Genomic DNA, 22,089 nt, shown 5'->3' on the forward strand with positions numbered 1-22,089 from the left:
ACTGTACATTGAAACCGGCACCCCTCTAATGGTTATTTATGTTGCACGTACACTACAGAATAAACATTTCCGCATGTGACTGCACAGTGGTTTTGCATTCTTCACTGGGGAATTGAAGATGTCCAAATATTACTGAAAAACTCAATAATAAACAAGATCAACAGCAACACAATGTCAATGATACCATAGATTATAAATGCATATTGCATGCATTTCACATGTATATATTAGATGGGTAGGGGTGTCAGTTTCAAAATTACGCAGCAAACCGAGTGCATCAAAATAGAAACTAGAGAAGCACTCTGAGAGCGCAGACCTCCGCCAAGCATGCAGCTCATTTTCCACCACTAATCTTGTTCTTCCATTTAAGAGCTGATATCAGTAATTTCCACCCATGCGTATTTATAGCATTGTGTGCCGAGTCACCCGAATCCCCAATATATTGTAGAAGTCTTTGTTGTCACGTCATAAACCCTCAGCTGCACGGCGCGCCTCGCCCTAGCAGAAACTAGAGCATGCAACTTAGTGCGCGCATGCAAACCTCGAATACGCGCAGCCTGAACTCCCAAGTTCATTGACCCTACACCTGCCAAAATATAAAAAAATCCTTCATAAATTCCCCCAAAATTTTCAGATCACTACCAAAAGTGAATCGTTTGTTACTTAGAGATCTACGTCATTCTCAACCTTTCCTGCAAGTTTCACCCCAATCCGTTATTATGGCGTTAACTAGCGCGTTACTTTTTGAGTTATTTTGCACACAGACAAACTGACTAACGAACAAACAAACGGTAACAAAAACATAACCTCCTCCCTTGGCGGAGGTAGATCTAAATATAAATTTACATCCTTCCGGCTTCAGTACTGGTGATAGGCCTAGACTACAAATAGTTAATGTAGAAAGCAGACCTACACTCCACGCGCACGCGTTCGAAGCAGTTATCTTGAAGTTGAACTTTGAAGCGTGTCACTGTAGCGTAGGTTTCCCACAGCAAACCGCATTTTTATCACGCGCTAGTGAATATAGAGTATTTTCTTTACATGTGAGTAAAATTTCAGGCAAATTGTGAGATATCTTAAGTTTCTATTGATAGAAAAATATCAGGGTATGTATTTGGACACCCAGCACTCAGCAGTGCAGTGGCAGTGCCATGAAAGCCCAAGCATGCATCACATACAAGGTGTGGATGGTTCCCCATGATATACACACAGCCCTGTCGCTGTACAGAAGTCACGGCGTCTGGCCTGGTCGATTTCAGTGTCAATTAGCAGTAAATTACAACGATAACATTCATTCCTAACAAAAATTCACCAGCTACAAACATAATATTTGTACATATTTACCGTGTCTCCATTCGTTTCGGCCATTTTGTTGTCCTTTTTGGCACGATTTCTGCGTTGGAATCTCCAAGTCTAGGGAACAATCGCACGTCGCACCACCGTCAGCCCTGATGTTTCGACGCTCCCCCAAATCAAGCTGTATCTGTTTTTCTATCCGTGTCTTACGTGCGCATTGGCCCTACTGGTACGCAGAGTAGCAGCGAAATATTGTGCAGCGCCATCATTTCCGCGTACACAGTTATCATAAATGGTAAAAGTTTACTATCGCAAAACGAGCTTACTCCATTCTTGTTAAATTGAGATATTTTTGTGATTAAAGTTGCTAAAAAACAAAGAAAATGATAAGAAAATACGAGATTTTTAATCGTAACTTCTAAAATATTCCTTGTTATGTTACAAGTGAGGTATTACTGGAGAGGTTTTGTTTTGCTCTGTCTGATGATGGACTTACTTTGAAATGTTCAAAAATGGCGCTTCGCCAAATTTGCAATAAAACTCTTCAAATTTAGCAGAATGTTTTTATTTCTTATAAGTGCCATGCGTTGATTTCCGTCTTGGGACTTGCGATTCTGAATTTTCAGCTAGTGTGAGTTTTCTCAGGGTACCTGAACAAAAAGGTTCTGAACCGATGTATTGCCTTACTACTTAATTTGTGCAAAGGAAATAAAAAGGAAAATTATATTGTAGTTAAACATGCACTCTTTAAAACTGAACTAACCTGCAAATCGACGGACAATATAGGCCCTAGACAAACTTATACAGATGCACTTGAACGCAATCGAAGCCTTTTAAAGCACACGTTCACCAAACTTACAACATGAATAACTTGTATAGACTGGCACACTAATGCTTTTCAATTTCTAAAATCCATGATTAAGATGGTGATATATGGATATATATATATATATATATATATATATATATATACATACATTACATCTAATTATCTTATATTTCCTGGACAATGATAATGGTGTTTTCACGAATATTACCGTGAGAAAGATAATGATGGAAATGAGAACTTTGTTCTTTAAGGCGTATTGCTACTGCAGGTTGCACTGTTAGCAATACAATAAAAAACATTCCGAATTATTTTCAACATAGTTGCTTCGTATAACATGAAAGATATCATTGCTTCGCATGAGCAACATATTTAATTTGTTGGTGGTCTATTTGAGTGTGCAGTGAGAGATGATCGATAGGCATAAATAAGTTAAGTAATGCGTATGTGGTAACAGGCCGGATGTCATCATGGGCTGTGAAACATGGCTGAATTCAGGAATAGGAGATGGTGAAATATTTCCATCTGGATACAAACTTTACAGGAAAGAGAGAAAAGATGGTTTCTCCGGTGGCGTTTATTTGCTAGCAGACGTCTACAAAGTCGTCTTGTAACACTGTATCGCATGCGCTATGATCTCGTAGACACTGCTGGCAGCAATACCTTCAGTAAGTCATCATCTTCTACAAGGGGGATGATTCCCGCTTCAGAACACCATATGCACCAAGTTGGTGTAAAGCTCATCCATCTTCCCCAGAACTAGCTGCCAGAGCTTTACTGGAACCATATATACCAGCAGACCCGGCTGACTCACCCTCCCTCGATGCATTCAAGTCCTTCTTGAGGGAGACGTAACTGCAGTTTATAAGAAATTATGGACTTTAATACTTGCACTCCATGTATTATGTTATAAATACACTACTTGTGGAATTTGATTGCTGGGGCACACATACGGCTGCACACTCTCACACACTACAATGCGTAATCTTCAAACATGAAGCTGCACTTAACGGAAGAAGAAGAAGAAGAAGAACAAATGGACATTCGTGGTGAAATTAACTTGATCTCCTTTCTAGTTCTTTGGCGTGGACACTACAAAATGTGACAGTTTTATATCACTTGAAAAGCGCACATTGATACGTAAAATTATTGCAAGTTACGAACTTTATTCCAACACACTTCCACCAGAGGGGGTCAATAATTATTCTTTGTGTCATCGTTGTTTCAAACCAAATTTCCAACTTATTCATTGTCACAGCACAGCACAGCTGAGACCGGAATTAAAAGCAATTTGTGAATTATAAGAGCATACAATTCTAAGAGGTACATATATTAGAAGTTTATTTGTTGAAAATCGGTTTTGAAATGGGCCATATCCAAAAACCGATAAAAACAAAGTGGTCCTATAAAAAAAAAAAGTTTGGTCCCATCATTTACTAGAACCTTCTTGTTTCTGGACATCTCAGCCATTTCAAAACCATTAAAAAAAATCAAATAAACTTTGAATTCCTCTTAGAATAATTATTGTATGCTCTTTCATTGTATTTTTTTTGTCCCGTATCTTTTGTTTGTTTGTTTATCTATATTCACCGTAAAATCACATAGTAATAATGATACAATACAAATGGAATAGAAAGCTTAGATAAACGGATGGATTGCCCTGCTCAGCTCGGCCTTAATGGTCGTGCTGCAACCTTCCAGGGTGCAGCTTCACATGACCAACCACATTTGAAACTCAACACAATGAAATCAACGAAACTACACTCGGCAATAAAAAAAGAAAAAGAACGTGAACACTTTTTTCAAATTTATCTTTCTCGTATATAGATTATTTGGCCAGTAATAATGTTTTATATACCATGTTAAATGTAATTTAATGGGCTATCAACTCATTAGCTTTTGATTCATACAGCAATGAGAACAAAAGACAAATTCAGCACCACAAAAAAAAAATACAAATGAATTTGCAAATATCAACCTATGATCTCTGTAATGTCTCTGTAACCCTCCAAAGATAAAAAGGCAACAAACAATGGAGGAAATGAAAAATCTTCTGTCAAATCCGTTGTCAAAAGGCATAAGAATAGAAGCAATGTCATCCAAGATGGTAGAAATTTGAAACGTTATTTCAAATTAAGAAAATCTGAAATAACATTTGGTTCTTGAATTTATCTCATGCATTCTCAAATTCCTTAATATTAAAAAAATGGAATGAAGAAATTCTATTGATTTTACCACCTTTGCGGCTTACTGCCTATAAAGAGAAATCAGGGAACGGAAACTTATAACTGCTATTTCATTCATTGTCTCTCATTGCGTTGAATTGGTCTATAATTGTTATCATTGCTATCTTAAAGGGTATTTGCAAAAATGAATTTCAATATGCGAATTTCTGCAATTTTTACTTTTCTGCCTTGGAGGAAAAAATGTGTTCACTCATGCGTAAAGTTTACCTTTGTATAAACCTACTAGGTTGATAGCCAATTAAATAGTCTTTGATATTGCATATGACACAATGATTTTTATCAAAATCTTCTATGAAAAATACGAACTAGAAAAAGTGTTTACTTTCTTTTCTTTTTTTTTCTTTCTTTTTTTTGAGTGTATATATATATAGATACAATACAATGACATACGCATTCATGCATACACAGAATAATATCATACAAAATATACATCAGTACATTAACTAAAACAACATCACAAGAAGCCCGTTAAAAAGTTGTCCCACCCATCCCAACTAATGATTTGCTCCCCACCCACACCCCTCCAAATATTGCATGATCATCAACATAATAATGATTATGGAAATCCAATGCAAAACATGATCACGCATTGCGTTCTTTTCTCATAATTCCATGGGTATATGTCTGCGATTTGTTTTTGTTTTTTGTTTTTTATTTACGTAGATACAGTATAATCTTCAAAGTGGGGATGAAATGACAGTATCTTTCACATTACCACAAGTTCATCATGGATTAAATAATTGGGACATTGGTGAGGACATGATATATATGGTATACCAGTTTCATTGTTATCAATATTACACGTGTTTTGAATGCAGCATTAACAATACCTGTATATGTATATCAGAATCTAAAAAGAACATACAAATTTATCTCATATCATACCGCCATAACGGATTTTCCCCTGATTTCTCTCCAGAAAGAAAGAAAGAAAGAAAGAAACAAACAAACAAAACAAACAAACAAAACAAAACGGACAAACAAACAAACAAACCCCAATGCCTTACAGCCTTTTTCATATGCATGCATATAGGAAAAGTTCCTAAAGCATGATATCATATTTTCCGAACTTAACCAATGCTTTGACGCCATAAACCATCAAGAACTATATATCGCTAACTTCTTAAGAATAAATCCCGTGTGATATAGGAGCGTTACTCCAGTCTTGTTTTAAATACACCTCGAGTAAAGGACTACTCCTTGCCATATTCAAGTTCACTTAAATGAATGAATATGAAATAAGACAACAGAATTGTGGTAGAAATTTCCGAGTTAGAGTCTGACTTACAACAGCACAATAATATTGGTGGAAATTTACTGTTTCACATGTTTTCAGCGATCAATGCTTCTGCTTGCAAATTAATTTGATCATCCCTTTTAGGCCTATTTGACCTGTGATGATGTCGTGGTGATCTATTTTGTGCATTTTGTAGACCCCTCGTTTGAAGTGCTGGGTATCATCTACCAAGAATTCTTTCATTGCTCTTAGGTTCTCTAAAAAACTGTTGCTTCTGTTTTATCTTGTTTGGTTTTATTGCATTATGTATGCTCGTCTGTCTGACGTCAATGTATTTCATATTCTTGATGAAACAAAACAGACTATATATAGCACAGGATAAAGAAGGACTACAATAAGGGGGGTGGTTTAGGGTTTGACATTTTTGTTTCACATTCAGTGGTAACGGAATTCATTTGAGAGATTCATGTATAAAGCATTGGTTTTCGGTGGGTTTATCATATATATCTATTCTATTTGCTGAACATGATCATAACATCTTGCAAAACTTATGAATCACATTGTTTAGCTTGTTTTGTCAGGATTTATCATTACTATTCTCAAGCTTTGCACTTTCACAAACAAAGAAATGAAATAAATTTTACTTGAATCGAGATGAATTTAACAATCCTACATGCACGTGTGATTATTACGTCCAAAGCATGAGGCTTTGTTTTTTCTTTTCTTTTTTTTTTCAGTTCACCTCTGCCTCGATTGTTACGCACTGAGTATTGCTGAATTGAGAAAGTAGTTCCGGAATGAAGAGTTGCGTTCTTACCGCGGACTGAGACCATTCCATGTGGAGTAATTTGTAATGTGGTTGAAAGCTTTTTCATTTCCCTGCATGTAACGGAGCGATATCTATTCCGATCACTTTTCCCCACGGATAACATCCTGATCTCTGACGCGTGTTCGCCTGACAAAATGATTGAATGCACTTTTGGTGATTTTGTTTAACATATTTTTCGAGGGTGGAGGGGGGGGGGGGTTACAGGGTGTAGGAGAAAGCCTCGCACTTTGAATGGCTGTCAAACTGTGAAGAAACTTATATGCATAACATGTTTTTATAGACAGGCTTCTTTGTGCGCTTGTTTGCAGTTTGCAAGGCAACTGCAGGCCATACAGGGCTATATACACGTTACCGACTGTTGGGCGGGGGTGGGGGTGGGGGGGGGGGAGGGTGGTAGATATTTTCAGCGATCTATTGTTTCTTCGGAATTGCGCATCTAGTGAGCCTGGACATATAGGTAATAAAATGTATGTACATTCTACCAAATAATCTTTAGGAAATATTAACACATCATGTATGCATCTATATACATGTACACTATATATATTATATATCATATATTATAATATTGTATATTATATATTTTGTATTATGCATTATGCATCATATATGATATCATTTATATCATATATTATACATCATATATTTTATATCATATCTTATATATATATATATATATATATATATATATATATATACAGTTCCTGACCGAAACGTACGCGGTACGTGCCTCATTGTGTATAGCATAATAGTGAAAGAAATCAAATTTTAAGCGGACGTTGCTCTCTTCTTTTCCCTTTTAATCGAGCTTTCGGCCTGTCATAGCCTCAGTCATCAGGATCTACTAACAAAACACAGTATATATTACAATAATAATTGTCCAGATGGCATAATGTGCCATGATGTGCCATGAAATGAAATATAATGAGATGATGTTATACGTGCAATATTATCAATATTACATAGAGCGCAATATCGTATAATGTGATATGTATTATGTAATATGTTTCTGTTGATGAGATGACGTTAGATTGCATTTTTGTATTGAAGTAAATGATTGATTTGTGGAAAGGCAATATTTTTTTCATTCATTCATTCATTCATGCTTTATTTTCATTTCCAAACAATGAATGGGTAATAAAAACGTCAAAATGATGGTATATTCTTTTCACATGATGAGTAGAAAAACATCTTGTTATGGAAATGAAAATTGAGGGGCTTTCAGAAGATCGGTGTTATTATCATGACATTATGGGACATTGCGCTATATAATATTGATAATATTGCACTCTAATATTACATCATGGCACATTATGCCTCCTAGACTATTACTATAGTATGTGCTCTGTTGGTAGATCCTGATGAAGGCCGTGACAGGCCGAAAGCTCGATTAAAAGGGAAACAATAAAAGCAATGTCCGCCTCAAATCTGATTTCTTTCACTACATTAATATGTATAAGGTGTGTGTGTGTGTGTATGTGTGTGTGTGTATGTGTGTGTGTGTGTGTGTGTGTGTGTGTGCTTGTGTGTGTGTGTGTGTGTGTGTGTGTGTGTGTGTGTGTGTATGTGTGTGTGTGTAATAATGAGGAATTCAATTCACGTTTTGGTTCCGGCACACAAAAGATAAGAGGAAGTGTATGAGTAAGTTTGTGTATAAATTTAAGATGTACATGTATGATTCTCGGGTTCTGTACCAATTGATTGTTTTCGTTTGATTAATCATTGTTTACTGAATATTGTTTGTATACATTCAAGATGACTGTTCTGTTGTGGAACATTACAGAAATCAAATATAAATATTATTGAAAAACAAAAACAGCGTGTGTATGTGAGTGTTTGTGTGTGTAAATATCATATCTCGGATCATATCAGGTATACTGACAGAAGTGAGAGAAAAATTCGATGTCATCATAGGGTAATATACACCATACATTGCATAGAGAATTAGTCCCACTCCGAAAGGAGGTACCATGTATTGTTACTACATGTACTTGTTTGAATACAGAATATACCAGAATATACCAGTAACGTTCATTACTAAAAATTGAAGTGTCATTCACATTTTTGTGCAATATATGGGCGAGGAAAGTAAATGGTTAGTGTGTTTGGTGTCATCGAGAGGACTGCATGTATACTTGACACTTGTATACATGAGATGACGCGACACGGAAAAGCATTAAAAAATGACACATAATAATGTTTGAGCTTCTCGTTTGCGTCTTTATTAAAGGCATGGTAGAGTTTTGAATGATGAGGTGGAGATTCCGGTTTAACTTATATGAAATATCAAAGAGCATACAATTCTAAGAGGTATTCACAATTGATTTGATGAAAATCGGTTTTGAAATGGCTGAGATACTAAAAACAAAGTAAAGCAAAGTGGTCCTGATAAAGGTGGGTTCAACCCGCATTCATAAGGACCTCTTTGTTTTCAGATATCTCGGCCATTTCAAAACCAATTTTCATCAAATAAACTTTGAATTCCTCTTAGAATTGCATATGCTCTTTAACATTTCATATATTTGGTTTCTAATTATATTGCAAAAAAAGTTCAAATCTAAATCCCCATCTCAACCAAAACTATACCGTCCCTTCAAGGTCTCTTAAGACAGCACCAAAATACAAACCTCCATTATGTTGTCATCATACGTGATAACATGATGGAATTACTTGCCTTATACTCGTCAGTTTTAAGCGATTTACGTCCAAGCATGCAGAGACGCACCCTGGACCTATAAGTCAAAGTTTCACGAGTCTGCCTTTCACAACCTCTAACGACAAACATGACGACGATAACAACTGTAATAATCTTCATTTATACAGTGTATATCACATTGGGAATATCAGCTTATAAAGTGGCAATTTAGAATATACGGTTTTTGATTTTCATGTTTGTAGACAGAGTTAGCTCAAAGAAGGTTTATTCAAATGTTTCTGACACGTTTTGTCTTCTTGTGAATTTACAGACCCCAATGAATGCTTGGGTGAGAGGGACACTATAGGGTCATGTTGCTTTTAATATGATCATTAATGATGATAATACTGCGGACAATAATGATGATAATAATGATAATCATCATCATCATCATAATCATAATAATCATCATCATCATTATCATTATAATGATAACAATATGAATGATAACAACAACAATAATAATGATAATGATGATAAAAATAAACGTCATTATCACCATCATCATCATCATGATGATTATTAGTAACAACTCTTATACCGCACAACATAGTGTACACTGCCCATACGCTCTCAAGAATAGGGAAGACCATTCTGATTGGGAACGCAAACCCAAAGAGCAATGTGGATTGAGTGAAAGCAGCAACATTAGTAGAACACATCAGTGAAAGTTTGAGGAAAATCGGACAATCGATGCAAAAGTTATGAATTTTTAAAGTTTTGGTGTTGGAACGACAGGATGAGGAGACTACTAGAGGTTATGACGTATGAGCGGACAACAATACAAAGAAAATATAAAGAAAATTCGACAAAAATTCACTTTTCTAGTATTATGACAGAGCACTCGACTAACCGCTTTCAGAAAGCAGGGACAATAATTGCTACCCTTAGCATATGTCAGTATCAAGTTGATGGAATTTGCAATTTTCATGAAAAATGAATTTTTGTGGAATATTCTTTATATTTTCTTGGTATTGTTGTCCACTCATACGTCATAACCTCTAGTAGTCTCCTCATCCAGCGGTTCCAACACAAATATTTTAAAAATTCATAACTTTTGCATCGATTGTCCGATTTTTTTCAAACTTTCACTGATGTGTTCTACTAATGTTGCTGCTTTCACTCAATCCACATTACTCTTTGGGTTTGCGTTCCTTTCAATGGTTGTCATGAAAAAGAAAGAAAAAAATTGTGCGTATGTAATGTTGTTTGACTACAGCACGCTACTAGACACAAACCCGTCCGTGTGTGTGTGTCATTTCAATCTTCTCAATCTCCGAAGGTGTTGCTCAATTGGCCGCGTCCAGATTGGCAGCGAATCGTAACGCGACGGACAGAAGTTGTAAATTGATAAATCGACGATGAAGACGAGCTGCACTGCATGGCATGCTTTTATAGTCTTTACAACCAAAATGTCCCGCCGATCGACTCCCTTCAAGGCATGCCTTTCTCCCATCTGAATCTATGCGGTAACACAATTTACTTCTCACATTCCAAATTCGTATAAATCATATACGTATGGGGAAAACTATGCTATCGTTTTTAGCAGGTGCCATCACTACATGCCATTGGCAAAGAAAAAAAGAGTAGCAACTTTGCTGTCACTAAGATTCTCTAGATAAGTTATATCTGGTGTATATCGCAGATTTAGATATTTATTTAGCTGTTGGAGCATCGGGTATCCCAAGATACAAAATGTGTGAGTGAAGTATACAAAACAAACATCATTCTTTAAAATAATATTAGTGCTTTCTCGCTTTCCCTCTCATTGACTGCATTGAAGTTTGTACAAGTGGAGAAATAAAACAAACTGAAACTGAAACTGTACAAACAAACAAAAAATCTGGGAAAAACTTTGACACAGTCAAACGCCTAGTGGAATTTACAAACACACACAACACACACACACACACACACACACACACACACACATAATGATATGTACAAGAACAAACACACACACACACACATATACAAATATAATAAGTGATAAGTCCTCAAACATTGTTATTATGCAAATGTATACCTAAGACCTATAAATACATGAAGAGAAAGACGACGGATCTTGTTTCGACCGTCAGCAAAACATTTCCGCCTACAACGTGTATTTTCATATGTTTTACAAACTCAAGTCGACCCAAACTACTTAACACTGTTGAAGTTCTACTCGAACTGCGAAAGATTTCGTTGATAATACGATCATACATGGTCGACAAGGAAAATACAAGCCACTTTGGACATTTATTCTGATACCGATGTCCTTTGTTAGTCGTTTCCCTATGATCAAACACTGCATGTATATACATTCGTTTATTGGACCATGTTGGATATAGTAAAGACATCTCCTGATTGAATGTTTGTTGTTTGTTTGTTTGTTTGTTTATTAGGCATACACATATCATAATTGTTTTTCTTAAATGGATTTCTCTGATATATTAAGTTTTGATATAATAAGTTAACATTGTGAGGTTGAATCTGGCGTAAGTTGATGCATTTGATGCACAAAATAATTTTTCATGAAAATTACACATTCCATCAACTTGATACTGACATAAATGTTAAGGGCAGTATAACACGTTACCCCTGCTTTCTGAAAGCAGTTAGTGAAGTTCTCTTTCATTACGCTAGAAAAGTGAAAGAATTGAATTTTCTGTATATTTTCTTTAAGTTGTTGCCCACACATGATGTCATAAACTCAAGTAGTCTCCTTATCCAGTGGTTCTAACACCAAAACATTTATAATTCATAACTTTTGCATCGATTGTCCGATTTTCCTCAAACTCTCACTGATTTGCTCTACTACTGTGCTACTTTCACTCAATCCACATTTTTCTTTGGGTTTTGGTTTCCTTTATACGTTATGTGAATTCATATTATTATACTGAAGCGTATAGTGGAACTAATCTGTTCCTGGATCTGCATGTTCTACGCTTTACGTAAGATCTACTCTTTTGTACTGTCAGTTATACTAAACTTGAATGTAACATTCAACTTGACTGGGGACATTCAAAACATTAATAAATTTAAAGATTAGATATGAATATTTTCCTCTTTCAGTAAAACGTAAATAATACAACGAGAAGGGGGGTGGGTGGGATTAAATACATATTACCCAAGCGATGAAGGTAAGTCGACATGACTGGCAGCCATTATTTGCATCCAGATTCCAGACAAAGAGCGACGATGTAGCAGTTTTCTACATATTCCAAGGGCAGACAAAATGAATGTTAAAATGATTCACACATCAACGCCAACGGGATAAGACAAAACAAAACACAGAGTCTGCATATACATTAGAACGCGCGCTATATTGATTTTAGCTTGCTCGTTATCACGACACGGGGAGGGGGGGGGGGGGAGCATGCATTAGGTACTACGATGAAAATCCCTACCCGAAAAAGAAAGAAAGAAAGAATGAATGAATCAAACAAACGAAACAACGGTATTAAGATTAACATGATAGTTTACCAAATGATGAACGTCAAGTACGCATACGGAAAAAAAATCTATGGAATTTCATGAAATTCAAAGTTGACCTGACACTCTCCGTAAGATTACGTCGTCGGACCTGTGACGCGCAGCGCAGACGACCTGTGTTCAAACGGGAAATTTTTGACACGCGCGCACTGTCAGCTCAACTCACACAACGGAGCAGACGACCAGGGTTCTGTGGCGCGAAGTCTCGCGTTCGTCGGAGGTTCAGACAAATTTTGATTGTCAGTGGTGAGGGGAGCTCTGGGCTGCATCGGCGGAGTTAGACGGCTGTGTCACCCGGTCCCCATGAGTCAATTTATCTCCAACTGACGATGTCGTACTCTTTCCTTGTTTGCATTCGTTAAGGCTCGGGCTTGATCTAAAACGGAATGCAGCGTTCATCGATTACCATTTCGAGGGTTTATTCGATTTTCACTGCGGGATGTTGAGAGACAGATCGCGAGAAAAGCAGCTGTGAGCTACCCGATCACGTCCAGTCAACTCTGCAGTTTGTGTTTGTTTTGTTGGATTGGAATACCTCGGTGAGCTATTTTGATTTTTTTTTTCTTGTCTCTCTTGTTCATACGTATAGTCATTCTTTCGATTTTGTCAACAGATAGTCATATCTGGAATTCTTATTCAAGTAACGTGTCACAACATCATGTTAAGTGACAATGCCTTGGTTAAATTTCTAAGGGTCCAGTTTCGTAAAGAACTTTACAATTATTGCACTGTAGAACAAAGTCGCAATGTAAATCACAGTTACTGTAACAACAGCTTGAGTAATGACTATATTATTGACTTCAAGATAATGATGTGGTTGTGTGGTGGCTGCAGTTATTGTAACTCAGAATATCCGTTGTACAAGCATTTTTTTAATACGATGGGCCTCATAGCACATCACGTTGGTTACAGTTTTTAATGATTCAGTATGAGGCTAATTACCTATACTTTTTATCATTGCGTATAAGGCGCCCTATGAGATCATTGACAACTACCATGTTATGCTATGAATAGTGCAAATGCTCCGTCCACATATGACATGCCTTTGATAGCGTGATTAAATTTTGATGACCACGACCCCATTAACTCTTATCCCTGTGACAATTTTTAAAGTAAAATTTTCAGTAAAACGATCCGCTTTTCGCAAGTCAATTACGTGTGGTATAGAGAACTCAGCATGACTCTGAGGCAGAGACGACATTGTCAAGAAAGGACTTGTCAAGGTATTTCTTCAAACACTTTGCTATTTTGTTAACCGTGTCATTCAACTCGCTATTATCATTTTGGTCGTTGAAGACCATAGTTTTGACCTTTTGCCGTCAACCCGTGTCCCATCCAGAAAAAATGCTAATACTCGCAGCTTCAAACTAAAATTGCTCCCTTTTTGTTTATCCCTTGATGACCATGGTTGCCTTGATTAGTTTACTGGTTCTAGTGGACTAGATCTCAAAACAGTGAGCGATGATGCGGTTTATGATTAGTAACTGGTTAATCGTTGACCTTATATCAACACCGTAAAATCAGTGCTACTTCGGAAGTGACGACAGGCAGGGCCTGGTATTGATACGATTGCATAATAACCAGACAAACTTCGCGAATTCAGCGACTTGAGACACCCTGTCTGCAGAGGTGTTAGCTTAAAGTCACATCAATCTCAATAGTAGGCCTTACATATTGTCACGATCATTCCTTAAAGACTTATCACTGAATGGCGTGAAGATCAGATGAACATCACTGGGCATGAATGTTGATAGTCATCAAACGCCAATCGTAAAATCACACCATTTCCATTCTCTGTTATTCAGGCACATGGGTAAACTCCAGATTGAAAACAAAGTTCAACTGGATCGAGGTCGAGCGAAATAAAGTGAATTGGAATTGAAATGCTGCTTCCCGTTGTAACTTGTTTGAAGAGCTGATGAGCAAGTGAATCGGAATAATCGTGAAGGGTAAACATGTTTGTTTTTTAGGTTATCAGTGCTGTCGACATGGTAACTTCCCATAAATCATGTAAAAAGATGTCGAGGAGATTCTCATCATTAAAGAACAACAAGAGCCTTGGTTTTTTAACGCCGGAGCAAGGAGAGCCTGCTCGTCCTACATGCGATATATGTAGTAACCACAACATCGGAGTGACTTTTAAAGATGGGACAACGGAGGAGTATATCATGGATATACGTATCTTGCATGATAATTGCACAGACGGGACTATATTCGCTCTCTTCGTATTGCTCTCTTCTACTTTTCCTGCCTCTGCAAAACCTCCGAGGTGATCATCGCCATTATAAATATTGATTATGAATGTCGATGATAGCGATAATAAAATCGATGATAACTATTATAATGATAACACGATAATCATCATCATAATCATAATCATGATGTGGACTGAGAATTATCCTGATACTGACAACGCTTACTATAATCATTACAACATCAATAGCATGGTCAGTCACTATAATAGAGGATGGACATTGATTTTCCAGAAGAGTTCGCAGGCATCTTGAAATAATGACGTGCAACGTTTCTTTTTTTTTTCCAGGACGCGAATAACACAAAGCTTGATTAAATCCACCTCGAAGACAGTTATAGTGCTGGACAAAATCTATACCCTCAGAAAAATGAGGCCAACTGCAGAATCCCCAAAATCAAAGCAGTAAAGACTTGTTTTGGTCAGCACTTCAAGCAGAGAAAAGGGAAAGAGATTATCTAGGTATATAGATGTGATATCTACTGTATATATGGGCCAAAGGCAGGCTTTGACTCTGTGCCTGAAGTATCTTTTGTTCAAACCTGTATACCGAACCTTCTCCATCCTCTGTACGAAGCTCTGCTCCTACTGCAGTCCGCGTTTGAAAATGATGATGTCATTGATAAGCAATGGTGATGCTATAATGGTGAAAATGGAAATGATTATAATGATGGTGTTATACCGTACAATAATCATGATAGATAAGTATAATGCTAATGGAACACATAGTCATTCTGCAGATCAGTGTTAATGATACGACCGATGACCATAATGAAACCTCACTCACGAGGCTGTTGATGAAAAGCTAAAGCAGAATTTCAGTTTCAGGTACAAATCGCGTTACTTTACAAGCTTGTCAGGGTGTGACGAGTGAAGTAATAAAAGTGAAGTATAAAGAGACACCGATCTCTTCCTAGAGTAATGAAGTCGTGAAATAGGGGTAACGTAGACCGTCTCCCCGGAATGCATGAATACTTTGCTTTTGTTATGAAATCTTCATCCTTCGAGTGAACATCATTTTGATCACTTTCTTACAGGTCGATATATTTAAGTGTGGTCTCTGTGGTGTACTGTAACTCGCGTCTTGGCATAATGTTGATGTCCGGCGTTGGGTCTAGAGCACGCGCCTGATGTTATACATCTGAAATGAGAAGGATGCTGAGAGGGGAAAAATAATAAAAGAGATATTGATAGATGTATAAATAACGCACATTGCACTAATGTATAATCATTGATGGAAATTTTGATTGTACCAGAAGGAGACAGTAACAATAGATATTGTCAATGTCATTTGTTTGGAATTGTCTCTATAATCATTATACAGTTATAGTAAAAGTTATGTCCCTATAACATATCAACATAAAGTTCAACAAAAGATTTAAAGGAAATACAAACACACTGTCAAATTTACTCATTATCATTCACATTATAAAAAATAATGTGGGAGGATGTATTGCACTTAGTGGTCTAGATCATGGACTTTCAATCTTGAGGACCCTTTAGTCGAGGTCGTTGGAATTAGCAGCAACAGCAGTATATGCTCCATGCAGGCAAAACAAAACAATACAATACAAAACAAAAATAAAAACAAACAAACAAAACACCAAAATTTGTTTATCTTCATCGTCTTTATGTCTTCTTCTGATGGATCATATTGATTAGGTAAACAAAAAAGTAGTTGCGTAATATTATCTATAAAAAGCACTAATCGCTTTCCTAGTGGTGTTCACGTAAAAACTAATCAAGAGTCAAACACAAACGCAGGCGTAGACAATAGGCATGAATCGTATTAGACAGAGAGACAGACACAGGGAGACAAATGAAAATACACACACACACGCTCACACACACACACTCACAGTCACGCGCTCGCATTCCGAATGCCATTGCCCGTTCAATTTGTCGGCAATTAAATTGTTCAATTTAGCAATCTGCGCCGCAAAAATCCATTGCATCTTTCTCATTAGCAAATCAATAAGAACTTGTGTCAGCGGTAACCATCAAAAAGTGTCATAGTTCATTTATCATTGAATCATTTGCCGACCTGTAAGTTATACCAGCTGTCCTTCACAATCGATTAAAGCTACTGACGGCAAGTGTAAAGCTGCGGTACTATAAAAGCAATGAACCTGTTATTGACACGGAATTCGGCCTAAATGAATTCAGCCTGTGTAAATTCTTCCCTTTGTGACGGAAGACAAAACGCCACCATGGCTTTTGATATAGCTAATATTCTTCGAGACAATTAAATGCCTCTGGCTTTTAGTGAATCTCGAGTTAAATTCTACCTTGTTCTCGGGTGTATAAATAGATAACAATTAAAAACAAACAATACACCAGTCTTGACTCCAGTGCTTCACACAATTTTTTTTAGAATAAAAACAAACAAATTATTGAGCATTATTTTGCTGTTTGCTGTAGTGATATTGCCTCGAATTAATCTAGGCTGGCCAGTGATTTGACTCCCATCAAAGCGGTGCTGGTCAGACCCTTCTATCCAAGTTTTTTTTTTTTTTTTGGTGTTTTTTTTTTCCTGTGGAGAAAGCATATTGGAGGGCACCCTTCTTGACAAGGCATCCATTCTATAAATGAATTTTAAAAAATCTTTCAATTATCACGTCACGGATTAGAATTGGATGTGTCAATTTGCAAACTAATTTAGAAGTGGGGAAAATACTGTCTTCATCAATTTCCTTTCATATTTGAAATAGGAAAGCTTTGGATGCAGCTACCCTGTTTTCATTTCCCTTCTCTCTTCCTCGCAGCTGCCACCGAAATGGAGTTGACAAGGATAGGACAACATCCATTATTCATGATAATCCATATTCTAGTTAAGCTTTCGTCGCATTAACCGTGATATGAGTATATATTGCCATGTTGGGTTACATGTTGCATATAGGGATGTCAGCGCGTTTGTAATACCACAACCAGCTCATAATGTTCCGCATCGATCAATTAGTATTTTTTTCTACAGCATGAGGTGTCCGTCACTTCAGGCTCCACGAGCTACCTCATAACAATTATGATGCAAAAGACATCCCTATAATCGAAAATGGGATGTTAGTCCCGTGTACTTACTTCACAGTAAGGGGAAAAAAATCTGGCGTTGTGAGGAGGAATACAATGTTCTCTGAATGTTTAGGTAATATAGCACTACAGTGTGACATGTCTATACTCAGAAATTCCGTCTACCGTACCTATAAAAGGAAACTCTTTGCTCGCGCACTTAAAGCGGAGTTATATCACAGTTCATCGTGTGCGCTGGGAAATAATATTCATAATATCGCTGTGCGTTTGTGGTTGTTTGTAATGCTTCTTTCAAGCGCCACGGCTTCTAGCTATAAAGACCCCATCCCTCTCCATCAATTGTCCAACAGGTAACTGTTTGAATACAGCATAATCACGTCTTTGTTATTTGTTGTCTGGCTCTGGGGAGGGGGTGTACTATAGAAAAGTGAAGATGATAAGAAAGGCGAAGTAGGTATTGAAGATTTTAGTAATAGAACAGGAACATAATGATTCTCGTGATCGAAACGTTATTTTGAAAAGTTCATCGTCACTTCGATCTACGTCATTTCAGGTATAGAGAGAGAAAAAAAAAATATCACAAGATGGCCTTTCAAACATGACCAATTTCAGCGACATTTGATATAGGCCCTACCTTATATCTTCACAACTATCCTCGTTCGTACCCTAAAGCTCTTGTCAGTGACGACTGAAATCAGAAGACTGTGGTGCCTCATTATTTTCTCTAAATGTACTGAAATGGGTACTTTCCCTTACGAGGACGTTTCAATTTGTGATAAGCAAAGATAAAGGCAACACTTTTGACCAGAAAGAAAAAAAAAGTCTCAAAAAGGCTCACAGAGAGTATATTGTTTCGATGGAAAAAACAACATTTTTTTCCCTAAGAGTTAAACGTAAGCCCTTTTCACATGTACATTCTTCAAATGACAAATTTCTTGACGTATCTTTGGGATGAAGAAGGTTCAAGAAGGGTTTTATCATCGTGACATTGAATAAATCATATTTTAAACGCTGTAAAGTCCATAATGTCAATAAACAGAACAGGGATGCCATTTTACATATACCTCTATCTATGATGATTTTTTTGGTCATTCTGGCCCTACTTTCTAATTCTTAAGTATTAAGTCCTCTCTCCTCTATTGCAATTCAATCGCAAAGGAAAACATCGAGACATAACAAAATGTTTCAAATCTTCGGTAAAATTAAGCCAAAGTCAATTTAGTCGAATTTGCTATTGGAAGCCTTTTTTTTACAAACAAGATGAATGGAATTTTTTGACAGTTTACCTGAGAGGTATGGAAAACTTCTTCTATCCGTGAAACTTTCAAAAAGACCCAATCGTTCCTTGGTAACCTGATATGATTACCTGCCTTCTAAGCGATGATCATCGCGTCCAAAATGCTAGTGCCAACAGGTCAGAAAAAAGAGGGGTGTATAGTGTATCGCAACGAACCGGTTTAGCCTAATTATTGCATCCGGGCACGTTCGTGGCGATCTGTGCGACGGGCTTGAGACGGGGAACCCGATACCCAATTTGAAAAGATGTGACGCAGAGATTCAAACATTCAATAACACCACGTTGGTAAGGTATGTGCCCCTGCACAGTAAAGCTGTCAAGTTTATTGTCGTTTAGGGCACGTTCAGTAATTGTCCATGCAGTCTCTTCTGCTGGTGGTAAACCTTATATAACTATGTCAGAATATCTTCAGCTCTTGCTTGAGAAAAATGATAATCAGTTTCCCAAAATCAGACATAAACGAGCCAGTGGAAAAGTAGTGCGTATATATTCAATAATGACGCATATTAATCTTAATTGTCCCATGTTGTACATCGTATATGAACGTTTTGTTTTGTTATCATGCTCCATAAAACTAAATACACTTGTATTCTCTTCGGCAACAATTTACCTGAAAGCTCTCATTCTCACACATACGCCCACTGCAAACAAACTAACGAGTTCACGCCCATGTGGATATAGTCAGGTACAATAACACAGGTAAAATTCCACTCCATTTCATTTCATTTTCATTTCATTTCATTTATGTTATTTCCAACAACATTTTCATACACAAAATAACACAACATCAATGCAATGTAGTAACAAAGAAAAATACGTGAAGTTGACAATACTACGCATCACAAAAGCAAAGTAAACAATGAAAATTGAATTGAAACTAAAGTTGCAGGAAATGGAGGAGACATGCTAAAAAGCTAAGCTTGTATTTTGCAGTCTCCTCGTGGACAAAAAGACTAAATAACATCAAAAAGCAATTAGCTAGACATAATATAGAAGGTGTACAACACATACAGACCTATACATATAAACAAACGAACAAACAGACGGACAAACAAACACAAGCAACCTCTCTTGTAAAGAGAAAGATAGAGAGAGAAAAACAAAACACAGTAAAGGAAAAGAGGAAAAGAGGAAATTATTTTGAAAGAAGAAACAGAAAGAGACAATTGATTGTGGGTATTCGACAATTACCATGCGTCGAGATATTAGGTTAGACAGTGCATCTTAAATCTTAAGTTATGATAGTCCTTTTTGTTTACCTTTATCATTTTAGGCCTTGCTATAGCGCCCCCAGACTCTCACGCCGAATGATAATCGCTCGTTCACTGCGATAATGAAGTCTAGATCACGGTGCCATCATCGAGATCGCTCAAGGCTGTCGTCAACGATGGCATTCACGCCGTCCTTTCCAAAGCAAACAGGTGCTCATATAAATCTTTCTTGATCGAATATCTCCACTACGGAGGTGCGATGGATCGCAAATTCATGTCTCGCTGAGGTAAAAGCGGCGATTCGGCACCGCCTTGCAGCTCCGTAAACGTTGACCGTTTGGTCGAGGGGATAATTGGCCTAGATTTAGGGTGGCCTGGTGCATTGTGATGAGTGTTTTTGTTGTATAATTGCCCCGGTGCCTCGCGTCATCTGCGTGGAAAATAATATTGAGTGTCCTTTCTCAACTCTGTATATTCACATTGAAGTACTCAAGAGCCCTACTGTCCACCGAACGAGTTACGACAAGGTGTGGGACTATCGAATTATTCATTTTTATCATGAGATGTGGTTTCGTCAAAATGAATTTTCTTGCGTATAACGTATCGCCCAACAGCTTTAAACCAGGCCCTTCAACAAATCAAGCCAAGTTCTCAATCTTAACCTATTTTCCTTTCTTTTTTTTGACATTGAATCCACATAGTCTATTATTTGAAACTGGAGACTTTATCAACAACGTGTAGTCGGCAAGTTTATCTTTCCGCTCATTCAACACGACGCATTCTACTACTCTCTCTCTATATATATATATCAAACTGCAAATGATTAGTAATTTCAGAGATATCCAAGCCACTGATAGCTGTCATCATCTCATGACGATTTTACCTCATCGATTTAAATAACATTCGTCTTTTCATGCTGAAACTTTTTTTTTTTTTGGGGGGGGGGGGAGATTACATTTCAGGCTTCTTGCGTCAATATGAGCAGAATGATTCGATTTTCTTCTGACTTGCACTGACGCTCCACATTCCTCCCAGCAATGTCTTCTTCTTTTCGACCGTGGAAGCAGCGCCCCGCGGTCGTCAGAAAACAGGTGGAGGTACTGGGGATGTGAAGTCATGCGCGTGGAAGGTTTGCTGGCATTTTCACCGGTGTGCGGGGCGTCGGATGGGGCACAAAAATGAGGCAAGCCCTTGGAGATTCACCCTATATTGTCTCCCTGCTATAAAAGCATGAAGAAAGGCAAAGCAGAGTGAAATAGTAAGAAACTTAATCGCCCTAAGAGAGTATGAGAAGAGACAATGAACAGAAGTAAATCGTGGAAATGTATGAAATTAGAAATGGGAGAAAGAAGAGAGTGCAGTAATGATAACGAGGTCCCCAAAAATGGAACGGAAGGAAAACAAAGGGAGAATTCAGAGCAGCGAAGACGCTTGAAGTTTCAGAGAAAGAGAACAAAAGGGGAAGTGATCGGGAGGTAGGTCGGGATAATGCGGAGGACATTCTCAGAATCTGGTTCAACGCCTGGCATGGGGTGAGATGAGAAAAGTGTGTCGAGGAAATAATAGAATACCAACTGCCTTCAAGGAAAGCCGTATATAGTTTCTTCTCTTGCAGGCCAGAAAAGCTGCCGAGCTTTACGATTAAACTAATTAGATATAATTCAATCAATCCGACCGCGCCACGTCTGCACGTGTAG

General features: G+C 37.4%; 2 protein-coding genes across 3 annotated transcripts in view; one reads left to right on the plus strand and one right to left on the minus strand.

Annotated features, from left to right (window-relative positions):
• The window catches only part of LOC139709752 (poly(U)-binding-splicing factor PUF60-like), a 33,586-nt gene extending 32,132 nt beyond the window's left edge, over positions 1–1,454 (minus strand). For both annotated transcript variants that reach the window (XM_071621714.1, XM_071621713.1), the window contains exon 1: positions 1,345–1,454. In XM_071621714.1, coding sequence (XP_071477815.1) covers positions 1,345–1,368 — 24 coding nt within the window. In that variant the 5' untranslated portion in view covers positions 1,369–1,454. The remainder of the gene's footprint in view (positions 1–1,344) is intronic.
• An 11,399-nt stretch (positions 1,455–12,853) lies between these two features.
• Positions 12,854–22,089, plus strand: part of LOC139709770 (probable G-protein coupled receptor No18) — a 48,120-nt gene continuing 38,884 nt past the window's right edge. Inside the window, exon 1 of the mRNA XM_071621731.1 lies at positions 12,854–13,145. The gene's annotated coding sequence lies outside the window, so the exon portion shown is untranslated. The remainder of the gene's footprint in view (positions 13,146–22,089) is intronic.

The sequence above is a fragment of the Diadema antillarum genome, unplaced genomic scaffold (assembly GCF_040938485.1).
Source record: "Diadema antillarum isolate AM-2024a unplaced genomic scaffold, OU_Dant_1.0 seq00001469_RagTag, whole genome shotgun sequence".
NCBI classification, from domain to species: domain Eukaryota; kingdom Metazoa; phylum Echinodermata; class Echinoidea; order Diadematoida; family Diadematidae; genus Diadema; species Diadema antillarum.